General features: G+C 37.3%; 1 protein-coding gene across 5 annotated transcripts in view; it reads right to left on the minus strand.

Moving 5' to 3' along the window:
• fynb (FYN proto-oncogene, Src family tyrosine kinase b) overlaps positions 1-12,951 on the minus strand; it is a 72,826-nt gene that overhangs the window by 17,836 nt on the left and 42,039 nt on the right. For all 5 annotated transcript variants that reach the window (XM_065263781.1, XM_065263779.1, XM_065263776.1 and 2 more), the window contains 5 exons: positions 11,960-12,234; positions 9,717-9,813; positions 6,805-6,903; positions 4,501-4,604; positions 3,678-3,827 (listed from right to left, as the gene is read on the minus strand). In XM_065263781.1, the coding sequence (XP_065119853.1) occupies positions 3,678-3,827; positions 4,501-4,604; positions 6,805-6,903; positions 9,717-9,813; positions 11,960-12,224 (715 nt within the window). In that variant the 5' untranslated portion in view covers positions 12,225-12,234. The remainder of the gene's footprint in view (positions 1-3,677; positions 3,828-4,500; positions 4,605-6,804; positions 6,904-9,716; positions 9,814-11,959; positions 12,235-12,951) is intronic.

A 12,951-nucleotide genomic window follows, 5' to 3' on the forward strand; every position in this document is an offset into this window, starting at 1 on the left:
TTTACTATGATTGGTTAAGCAACAAATTCCAGTGTATTGTTTGTTAGCAGATATTCAAACGCTACTGTACAATTTTGCTAGACAGGTTTGTTAAACAGGTGTACATTTAAAATTATTCTTCAAAAGTCTGCACTCGCTCAGCTGACCTTCCTTTAAAATTGTCTTATTGCGCAAGACTAAATTGTCTAGCATGTCCCTTTGTTGCTATTTCTATCCAGCTCATATTATAATGTCACAGTTATTAAACTTTATTTCAATACGTCATCCATGAACATGATTTCTGAAGATGAGGACTACAACTTCAGTTGTTCTTGGCAAAAATAACATATTGTGTCTTTAATTTCAGTCCACCTACAGTTTTGTTCTTATCGGTGTAAGTAGGCCAACTAAATCCAAATGTGTTATAGAAGTCCTGACATCTGATTAAGTTTGGGTTGGGGTCCAATGGAAGAGCAGGTTTACAGGTGCATTAAATCTTGAACAACACCAGCAAGGAGGATGCTTGCAGGCCAGGTTGTATCTTCCTGCTGTGGCCTCTAAAGTACAAAGCGATAAATGTCACTGAATAAATACTGCTTTAAGTTTTTTAAGCTCTTTCAAAGTACAGAATGATGTTGTTTCTCTCTTTTATATCTTTATAAAGTGTTAATTTGAGATGATTTTCATGTAAAACATGTAATCTGTTTAATCACAGTTGCGTGCGTAATCACAGAAATGGTTAAAAAGCAAACATTCAGTCTGCTGGTGTCTTTTAGTTGTTTGTCCCTCATTGATTAGTTACTGTATTGGGAATGGCCATCATTTTTATATTTTGCATTCTTTTTCCTACAAAAACCACATCAGTGTTTACTCTGGACCGTAAAGCCGAGATAACAGAACACTTCGCACTGATAGGAGAGCGTCATTACAGGAAGCAGCTTTTGAGTGCCATCTGCTCTGAGCTTAGAGGGACTCAAGCATGCATCCGGCTCCATGAGCCATCAGCACTGCCAACCCTCTCACACACGGCAATAAAAGCCTTTACCAAACTCAGATGAAGAAATCAGATATAGTCTGCAAACACGCACACAGGACATCATGAAAAGAAAAAGATCAAAAACACATGGCACATTTCCTGTGTATTCTAGGCCAGGCATGCATGGTGTCAATTTTTAGGGTGTATTTACAGCCTGTTTGTTTGGTAAGCCTTTCAGTTTGCAGCTTAGATGTGCACAAAAAACCTCAACACATGAGTGTGCACTTGTTAAAGGTCGTCTGGGGTAAATTTCATCTAAATTCCAGGACTGTTCGCAAAAGTTAACCACCATTTACAATTTACTGAAGCATAATGCATCCATTTTTGCATTAGTTAAGAATTGCGTAATGCAATTCTGTTTATTTCTGCAGAAATAGCTTTTTATGAGCAGCTTGCAGTCTTCCCATCTCTTGCAATGCATACAGTATGTAGTAGACAGTGTATAACCTTGTGTATATGAAGTTTCGTTGCAAAAATTTGTTTTTTAAATTTTTCAGAAATCTTGTTTTTTTTTTGGTTGTGCATTCCAATTAATATCAATTCAACTGCAGTTGGTTTGTTTTGATTTAAACCTTCATAACTTTAAAAATACAGCTAAGTAGCACCATAAAACAAAATAATAACATGATAACGTAATAATAAACATGTTTTGACAAAAATGATAAAAACGGATTTATCTCGTTTTGCAACGAAACTCTTCATATTCTGTTGTCAAATAGAAGGAACAAAAGTCTTAAAGGGATAGATCACCTAAAAATTAATAAAAAAGCTGTCATCATTTACTTATCCTCATGTTGATCTAAACCTTTAGTCTGTTGAATACAAAATAAGATATTTTGATAAATGATGGTAAGCACATACAGTATTTATTCCTACTTTGAAATCAACGGGTGCCGTCAACTGTGTGCTTACCATCGTTTATCAAAATATCCTGATGACATCATTTTTTTATATACTGAATACTGACAGAGGTTTCATTTTTGGGTGAACTATCACTTTAAGCACCTCACAACTGTATTCAATTTTTGGTTTTCAATTGTTTGCCATCTCAATATTTCCATAAATGCATAGGGAAACAATTCTGTGTAAAAGCCGAACAATAAATAAAGCTGGTGTGATTCTGAGGGAGGGAGGTGTAAACAAACTCTGATTCAGATAAAGCGGTTGCAAGAAGAAAGTGTAAAAACAGACTAAGGGGCCAGTCACACCAAAAGCATTTATGGCAGTTGCAGGCGCCTTATTTGAATGATATTCTATGGGCAGGGAGCGTTTGCGCGCTGTTTATGCGCGCCGAGCGCCTTGCGGTTTTTGCCGCCAGTGGCAGCACGCGCCTTTGAAGGAACGCTGAGAGCGGAGAAGCGCCCGACATCATTCGCGTCTATCCATTGTCCAATCGAATGAGGAGAGGCGGGCCTTACGTTGTGGTGAGGGACGTTTACAGTTGCTTTGAAGAACCGGACTCCACTCGCTCACTCTCTCCTGCGTGTTTGTGTACCTCTCATCCGCAAACAAGGTCAGAGCAAGCATCCTCTTTTTAAAGTTTCTGCTAATATGACAGTTAACAGCAAAAAGCTCAATATTTGATTGACAAGATAGCTGACTCGGTGGTTCCTTAGCAATATAAAAAGCCGCGTCGCACTGCTCCTTTTTAAAAAAAAGGCAGTGCGTCGCGCCTTGCGTTTCGAAGCGTTTAAAGCGCAGTTGGTGTGACTGGCCCCTAAGAGTCTATTTTGAAAAGCACTGCTATAACAGGGCGTGTTACCAAGAAAAACACTGTGGCAACAACATATCATCGACTGAAAGCAAAAAGCATGCTTGCTAAAGCAAACATGGCCATCTTAGAGTAGAAGCAATATGAAATTGACACCGATACACAAGAGTTAATGTCATCCTGGCTAAACTGCTATGAGCATCTGTGTGTGTGTTTGTTCAATGGGCTCAGGTAATGGAAGAAGCAAAATGCAGACATTATCTAAAATCCATACAATGCATTAGCGGTCGATATGTTAACTGGAGCATCCTATGGACAGAGCTATAAAAGACCGGAGACGTGCTGCCTCTATAATATCAGACATAACCTCATCATAATGCGTCTTCATTATGAGCCCTATCAGAAAGCTTCTCTCACTTTGATTTTAAGGTCTGAAATAGGATAATAATTACCTACAATAATTCTGTATGCCAGACAGGGCTCGCAAAATTTTAAAATCTCTACATTTTGCATGCGAGTTGTCTGAAATGCTACTCTCTGTGTGCGAGCTTGCCAGTACAGAAATACTCAATATTTACTTCTAATGTTGGGGTTATATTTTGTCATAGCAATCTTTGACAATCATAGCCTGAGCTACAGCAAATTGCACTTCTCTGCTCTTTGTTCTTCTCTGGGATTTTTGGCATAACTGTCAGCAAGTTCGCAATTATCTTCACTGCGCATGCAATCTAAATCACTTTTAAAAACATTTAAATATATTTTTCCTCCCTAAGACAGCCTGACGGGCAGGGCGGAGATACATTTTGGTAGCCCGACAGGAATTCACAATAGCCTAGGGACTTCGAGCTAGCGATTTTGCAGGCCCTGCCAGATCTGCAGCTATGAAGTAAGCTCTGCTGAATAATTGGTTTTGGGTCTGTGGAAAGATAAACGTGTGTGTGTTTGTGTTACCCGAGTAATGCTGGACCAGCTGTTGAAGGGTTTCAAACTGAGCTCTGGTGGTGATGTAATATCCTCCACTGTCAAGCTTGCGGATTTTATAGTGCTTCACATGATCACCTTTTACATCATCCCAGTCACGAATAGACAAGGAGAAGGCACCTGACATATGAAGAAAACAAACAAAAAGAATGAATAGTGTTGTATAAAGCAGTAATGGTGTTTAGTAAACGGTGTGTAGTGCAGTAGACGTTGTTGTTAGATGTATTCATGACGTAATGTGGTAATGTCGTAAGTGCAGTTGATTTTTCCTGCAGCTCACTTGGTAGAGCACTGCATTAGTAATGCGAACGTAATGGGTTCAATCACAGAGAACACACATACTGATAGTGCACTGTAAATTTCTCAGGATTAAAAGCATTACACCACATCATTACATTACTGTGCATGTATGCATTCACTGCTGCCTTTTTAAAGACGGAGTGCACAATGTTTGAAAGCCAATGTTGATATTTGAAATCACCTAAACATACACACCCTTACCCCAATAGAATCTGGACCTTCTTTTGATAGACCCGCCCCACACATATGCAACCCAGGCAACGATGTCAGTTAGTAGACACGCGCCTTACTGCTGATTGGCTACAAGTGTGTTTTGGTAGTCGGCCCGACTCCCTTTTCCAAAGCATTTTTCAAATATTGTGCACTCCGTCTTTAAAAAGTCAGCAGTGAATGCATACATGTACAGTAATGTAATGATGTGGTGTAATGCAGTAAACAATCCTGTGTATTGCAGAAGTGTTTTAAAAACGTAGCAAATGATGTTGTGTCTAACCTTTAGTGGTTTCACTTTCGCGAATCAGATAGGTGCCACGTGGATTTCCTGTGGAGAGAAGTTGCCTCTCTGCATCCTTACGGCCCAACTTACCAAAATACCAACTGAGAGACAGAGATAAAGAAAACGCAAATGAAAAATCTCAATTTTTCCAATACTGTTGGTCTGGCAGGGTCTATCTACATTATACAACAAGTCTGTTTATATGACAAATGAATCGTTGTATAGACGGTTTCAGCAGTAACAACATAAACAAGCGCCTGTCGTGGTCCGTTAAACTCTGCTAAGAATAAATTACAACAAAGTTCTTTAAACTTAGTTTATTTATATAACAAGCAAAAAAACAACACAGATTACCTATGAAACCAAAACATATGTTATTTTCGACGAGGCATTTGTTCAAGAGATCAGTTTAGCAACTAGTCTGAACTGTTCAAAATACCGAAACCGGAAGTAAAGTTTGGATCCAGATGTGTATCGCGTCAGCGCACATGCGTCCAATGAAACCGTCTATTAAAGCAACACTATGTAGTTTTTTTACCTTTAAATAATGTCTCTAAAATTATTTCAGTGATAGAACAACTTTTAACTGGACAAATTGTACTGTTGCTGCAACCTGAGCAGCCTCCTAGCTGCTACAAGTACACTCTGAAAGTGGCGGTGGAGGGTAGGAAACACAGCCCCGCCCCTCCCCCTGCCTGCAGAAGAGTGTCTGATACCAGGCACTGTTGCACTTTTCAACCACATGGTGGAGCTGTAAGTCATTTTTACATGGAAACTACATAGTGTTGCTTTAAAGGCGGGGTGCATAATCTCTAAAAGCCAATGTTGACATTTGAAATCAGCTAAACAAACACACCCCTACCCCAATAAAATCTGGACCTTTTTTGATAGACCAACCCACACACGTCGTTAAGTAGACACGCCCCTTACTGCTGATTGGCTACAAGTGTGTGTTGGTAGTCGGCCCGACTCCCTTTCCCAAAGCATTTTTCAGAAATTGTGCACTCGCCTTTAATGCGATTGATAAAAAAACATTTTTTTCTTATCTTGCTTTCCATACTTAAAACATAATAAACATAAGTTTATTGCCTTTAAAACTAAATTAAAAACATATTTTTGGCAATAGTGTGGTACTTTTTTTACAAATGACTTATCTGTGAGCTTCATGTTTTTTTATTCATGTGCCCTTATAATCTTTAATCAAAAACACTAATCTACCTCCTCGAAGCTTTCTCTCTTTACTTCCAGTCACATGGAATGGCACAAGGGAGGGGCCCAGGAAAATATTGCAGCGATAAGTAATTATCAACATGACTCAACTTCCAGCGAACCAAACAGTTCTCAATAAACTAATTCAAGTCCCCCCTACCGTTTCACTCGTATATGTCACACACGGGGGAATAAGACAATTGCTACTTCCGTGTTTTATGTTTGTATGTTCCGTGTTTGACTTTAAATAACATGGTCAAAATTATACAGAAGCTGTCAATGAGGCTAGTACACTTAAAAAAGGTCCTGATATGAAACATATACATTTGGCACCAGTATGTACTAATATGCACTTATTAGTACCAATATGTACCAAACTCTTTAGGTGCAAAGGTGTACTTTTTAAAAGGGTACTGCCCAGTGACAGCTAGGAACGATTTTACTGGCAGTCTGGCAAGTTGTTCAAAATAAATCTGAATAAAAAACTGCAAGAATTTTTTCTTATGGATATAGCAAACATCTCCCTCTGGTAAAAGTTAAGTATGATAGACTGAGTCAGCAGCAGTGTGGCTTATGAAAATGAAATGGAGGAAAAACTCCTATTATTAATATGACATCATCAATCCACAGCAAAAATGTTACATTCATCTCCGCCATGGTTTTACTTTTGTGTCTTAAAGTCTGTAACCAGCTTAAAGCTGCTGTGTATATTTGTTGATGTTGAAATATTATCTCCTATCTCAGTTTAATGTGTAGAGACAACTATAATGTAAGTAAACCATTTGTGGGTTGATCTGAAAAGTGTAAACCCTGTGGTTAGGATGCACTATTAAAACATTGCTGTACTACATCTAGCAGTCTGATATGTTAACATCTAGGCTTAACCAATAGTGAAAGTTTGGGCCAGGATCTTCTGTCAGACTACTGGGGAGTGGAAAGATGTTTGCCACACATCCTGCTGAGGGGTCTAAGGGTTAAAAGTGGGGGTGATTATTACATGACATAATCTCCCAGCTTCATCCCCACCCTGGACACAGCTGGCTTATTCAGATCTCTCACACAAACATTCACACATACAGATCTGAGACTTACTCCTCAGCATGGATAGAGTCCACAGGAGCGACGTAATTACTGGGAATGAAGCCGGTTCCTCCTGTGGTGAGAGAGCGGGCGTCCCACCAATCACCCTCACTGACACAAACACAAAAGAAATGCTGTTAAACACACAAACTTTATCTTGATTTACATTACATTTACAATCTTCTTATCATTTTATTATTTAGTGTTTAGAAAGACATCAGCATATCAATAACAAGCAACTGTGCTATATATATACACATTTACCCTCAAAATAACCCATTTATCCATCCATCCACACAATCTTTCCATTCATTAATTCATCAATCCATCAGTTCATAAATTTGTCCATCCAACACTTTAATGCAATCTGTCCTCAGCTAATGTGCTCTTCTGCAAATGTCCCATTTATTTAATAATGCTCTCTCTATATATTTTATATCTATAACTATCTCTTTCTTTCTCTCTTTCCACTTTCATGTATATTTCATGCTATTCTCCCTAAGCATAGGCTCTTCACACAAACAGTCACTGTTATTGGCATATCTGGAGAGGATGCTGAAGCAGTGCAGGTTGCTGTATCACCAACATCCAGCAGAGGAAGCTATACTGTTACACATGCTGGCTATGTACCCAATGTAATACTTGCTTACTGAATACTGTTCAAAACCGAGAAGGCTTTTAAAATTTCCATTTAAAATTCAGAACTTGTCACCACACTACGCTTTTTGTTTATTTACTTAAAGTATTGGAATTGGGTGCACCTGGGTACATGTAAAAATCTGTTGCTTATGGTAAAGTTGCCAGAAAACTTCTGTAAAAATACAGGAGATGTGTAAACAACTCTACAGTTACAAAACTGTGAAAAATATAACAAAATTGCACCCATTACGGCAACGTTTTACCATAGTATTAACCATATATTTTATCAACTTAAAATAATGATGTAAACATTAATTAAACATCATATAATGTAACATAAAACATACTGATTTACATAACTGGTAAGAAATATAAGAAGAAACATTAAATGTAAAGAGTCAAGCAGTTAATTATGTACATTACAAAGACTTGTTTTTAACTTTAAAAACATAATTTTCACAACATTAAACTGTAAAGTACATATATTTTATTGTTTAAAATTAAACAGATTTTCAAAGTAAAAAAACATGCATTTCACATTATTTTACAATGAAATTAAATATAATATCTAAAATTAAATTGATTACAGTTATTCTCTGTTTAAGGTTTAAGACTGTTAACCAATTAACAGTATGTAATTAATATAGCATTTTTACATTTTAATTTTTCAGTTCAAACTAGGAATTTTTTTAAAGTGTATTAGGGAAGCCACAATTCTCAATATAATATTGAACCATTCAGTACGACCTCCACGGTTCAAAACATGCATTTGAAATGCGTTTAAAAATTTTCTATCCAAAATATTTTTGGTGCGTTTTATTATTCCCTTCATCTCGGTTCGTTTGTGTATGTAAATCTACGCGTTGAAATAGATCAACTCCTCACGGCTAATACATATTCAATTAAAACTACAGACGCTTAACTTGCAATGTTGGTGTCAGATTTCACAAACAGTCTAACCATTACCAGCAATGAAGCGAGACAACAAAACAAGGCATCACCACCATTTTTTAAATCTGTGGTGTGGGGACCAGTGGTGGAGGCAGAAAGTGTATGATGGGTGTGCCTCTAAAAATCTATCATTTGCATCATCCCGTGTTTTTCAACCCGCTTGCTATCTGTCAGTGGCGTCAATTCATTAAAGATCAAATTAGGGCAAGTTTAAATGATGTTGTTATAGTAAGTCTCTGCCAGAAAAAGAAGAGGAATTAAAAACATTTAGGTATGTTTTTAATCTAGTCCCGCCTTGAATAAATGAATCCACATGAGAAATGTTTACAGAAAGTTTGCAAAACAGAATAAAAACTGAATTTTTAAAAATAAACCAGTTTAAAATTGTACATACACCTGATTCTTAATACTGCGCAATGTGACCTGGACAATCAATGACAGTGTTTATTTTTAATGAAGGTTTATAAGGTTTTTGTTTGTTCTTGAGTCAATAAACTGTTCACTGATCTTCAAAAAATCCTCCAAGTCCTGCAGAATCTTTACTTTTCAGAATAATCTGCATATTTGAACCCTGTTCAGCAGTGACTGTATAATGTTCAGATTTATCTTTTCACATTGAGGACAATCAAGAGACTCATGCGCAACTATTACAATCCATTTTCATTGTTCTGTCATCTAAGTATAGAAAAACTTAAAAAAAAAAACGTATTAGGCCAAGTCATAAGAATTGATCTAAAACCATGGTAAAAAAGTTACTTAGGTACAGCATGTATTGAACCATAGACTAACTGTATTGTTGCATCCTTAAAGTGTATCCCTTTTCTAACTAATAATTTAAAATAAAGACGAATAACAAGCTGAACAGTTATAAGTGAATGTTTTGAATATGCAGGCACAGCAGTAACATGATAAAGTGACCCTGTATGCACATTTCTGTGTGTTTAACCTGTGTGGTTATGGTTATGTAGTCATTGCTTCATTTATAACTACCAAAACTAATTAGAGCAGAGCTGCATTCGGTAACAGGAAATGTCAATGCACTTCCACTGTTTTTACAAAATAGTAGGTGAATCAAGACAAGCTAACAGGACATAGTTAAAAAAAATTGTTGCTTGTGAGAAAAGATGAGTGTTTCACATACGTGTACCCACAAAAAAATGATAACACCAAAAACCAGGAAACCACCATCTCATGCAAACATACAGCCACACTGGCTCAGAAATGTACTCATGCAGATAAAACCGCTTAGATGCGTTGCAAGCATATTTTTATGTAAAAATGTTACAAAAATATGAATGGATTATATTAAAGTATGTTCTGGGCCTTAGACTTACGTGCTATTGATGATTTGAAACCTTTCTCCTTTCCTAAAACTGAGATCTTCTTCAGTACGTGCCTCATAATCGTAGAGAGCAACAAACAAAGTGACACCTGAGAGGGAGAGAGAGAGAGATGAGCTCTAGAGGCTATTTTGGTCTGCGGAGGGTTTTAGACAGATCAAATAACATTAAAGATCAGCTATTTCGACCTGTTAAAGCCATTTAGAAACTGATTCAATTGATTCAAGGGCACCAGTTCACTGCATACATATACACAAACGCCAGTGAGGGTTTAAACAGAGCAGAGTCTGTCTGGTCTCTGAAAGGATTTTACACAGAGCTATACATCTCCCAATAGGTTATTATACACAAAGGTGTGGGGGTTCAAGATGGAGCCGGGTGTCCATTACAGATTTGCTCAAACTTTCGCTATATTTTTTAAATGTTGATATCTCATCAGGTGACTTGTAAATGCGCATTTCCATTGCAGTTTTGTGATATATCCCCATTTCAAGCTCCCTGAGAAACCACCTCATGTGAGCGTATAAAATGTTGTGCACATGGGAGTTTTTACTAAATGAACATGTTTCCATTGGGTGTATTTTCAAAACGCTTTAAAAAAATAAAAAAATGTTGATGTATGCTGCGTTTGTTTGCCTTAAATAACTCCCAGAAAATTTGATAAGTAGTCCTAGCGAAATGGGACACAAGCAAAGCAAACCTCTTTAATGAAACAACTAAAACAAAACTTAAAGTGGTCATAAAGCACCTATCTTGTAGGGTAGGATTGTAAATCAAGCAACCTTTATATGCTAACTCACTTTCCAGACAATGCAGTCCTTGGATTTTACCCACTGATTGTGATATCATACATTCAAGCACAGATGAAAACAGTTAATGTCAGTAAGACACTCATAATATAATGAATTACAGTTTTTCTCAGTCGCTTTGGTACATTTCTCGAATCATACTCACAATTTGCAAAACAGTAAGTGCATTTCTCACAACAATTTGTACAAATAGCAAAACATCATGGATAACCTGCAAAAGCCACTCTTTTACTCAAAATACTTAGTTCATCTCTCAAAATTAAATATCTGTGTCAATAAACATGTCAGTGCCATCAGAATAACAAGTCATTGTGTCATTGTGTACGGATAAGACAGTCAAATTGTTTAGTCATGTTGTCAATATAACAGTTTACTCTGAAGTGATGTTCTGATGTAAACTATGGCTAAAGTTTTGACGACAAGTATTATAAATTGTAAGTTACACTTAGTATAAGTTATGTGTGAGTTTGATTGCAAGAGACTTGACAAAATTTACGCTTTTACTGTTTGTACTGTAATTCGTTGAAAGACCATGTCATTGCCATAAAGAAATAAAGACAGCACTGCAAGCACTGCATAGCATAAAGAGAAAAAAAACAAAAGTAGAAATGTGAACATGATAGATGTCTAAAAGATGTCTAACCATAGCCCAAGAATAGATGATGCATATACTTTTAGAACATGTAAAAAAATGAAAGCAAACACCTTGAACACACATTGCTTACAGTTTGGAATATCATACATCTTCAAGTTATTTTGGCAAAAATGGCATGTAACCAAATTCAAGGTTATTTAGGGTAGAAGTGGGTTACTCATAGCCGGACTATATTGGGTCAATAGTTAGCAGTCATTTCAACGTCTCGGTTTTTGCTTGCTGGGGACGTTTCTGTCTGTTAGAGAAAGTCAAGATTCACCTGGGAGCAGTTTACCAATTCAGGACAGATTTAGAAAAAATGTCTAATGGAAATGTATAAAAATATGTTTGACCAAACCCTGTATTTTGACAACATGTTCAACCATTTTGCATGTAAAGACTTATACTATGAACTAATGCCTAAATATTGTGGGGGGTGAGACTATTCAACAGAGACCCATTATAATACATTTTGATCAACATGACATAAGCAACTGATAATGTAGGAAAAAGCAGAGAATTGTACATAATCATTTGCATGGATGTACAAAAGCATTTGCAACTTGTTCAAAGAAATGAGAAACTGCTTTTTTGATGTGCACAAGTGACACAGTGATGTGAGAATTGAACAAGCAGTTTTGAGAATTTCAATTCTGATCTGAAAAATGTACCAAAGCGACTGAGAAAAACTGTAAATTTACTCACTTTTCATCATTAGGTGTTGTTATTATTACATACAATCGAAAAACAATGCATGCACTCAATACAACAAATGTCACTGGGGTGTATGTTACCTGTGCCTCCTCGCGTACGGAGTGTTCCTTGCTGTATTGTCGTGCTCACCCCTCCAAAGACTGTCATGCCTTGCGTGACCGGAGCGCCAAGGAAGTTATTGTAGTTGGGAATGGCGGCGACTGCAGTGACCCCACCAAGGCTTGGGTAATGCTGTGGCGTGGGATCAACACCATACTGATAACCCACGCCACTCTGAGACAGACTGGTGTCCCGGTCCTCTGTTAACTTAGCAGCCTCTTTGTCCTTACATTGCACACAGCCCATCCTCTATGATCTGAAACACACACATATAGTTTTGATTAAAGATTTGAAAGGTTGAAATAGGCTCCCAAGCAAAAGGAATAACAGATTGAGTGGCAAAAGATAAAAGCGACCTTTGGTGCTTGGACACTAATTATCAAGGATAAATGCTTTTAATTTGTGAATTTTTTGGATTGACAAACTTTTTGTGGTGCTCAGGAAGCTGTAGAGTAGAGACTATATAAACAACATTACCATTACAATAAGGATAGCCCAATGGCCTGGGGCCAGTGTTCACGATGCTCGGTCCAATTGACAGAACTGTCACTTACCAGATCGGCCAGTGCAGAACCTTCACTAAAGTTCATCATTTGCACATTCTTTTGAGGCCCTTTTAGTCCAATTTAAATTTATTTATGCAGAAAAGACACAAAAAATCTCATTGTTTGAAAAGTTTGGTGTTTGTGCATATCAGAAGCCTGTGCAGGGAAAAGGCTTCAGACATTCAGATGTGCAAATGATTAATTTTTTGTGCTACTGAATTATGTTTTATTATCACTGCCATGATGTTTCAGTGGTTTCATGAGAATGATCTAGATAAACCTTAAAGTAGTGTAAGTAAGTCGGAGCCGATGGTGTAGTGGACAGTGCTCCGACATATGGTGCATACGCACTTCCAGCGACCCGAGTTCGAATCCCGGCTCGAGATCCTTTGCCGATCCCATACCCCTCTCTCCACCCTGTACTTTCC

The sequence above is a fragment of the Paramisgurnus dabryanus genome, chromosome 12, assembly GCF_030506205.2.
Source record: "Paramisgurnus dabryanus chromosome 12, PD_genome_1.1, whole genome shotgun sequence".
In the NCBI taxonomy this organism is placed as follows: domain Eukaryota; kingdom Metazoa; phylum Chordata; class Actinopteri; order Cypriniformes; family Cobitidae; genus Paramisgurnus; species Paramisgurnus dabryanus.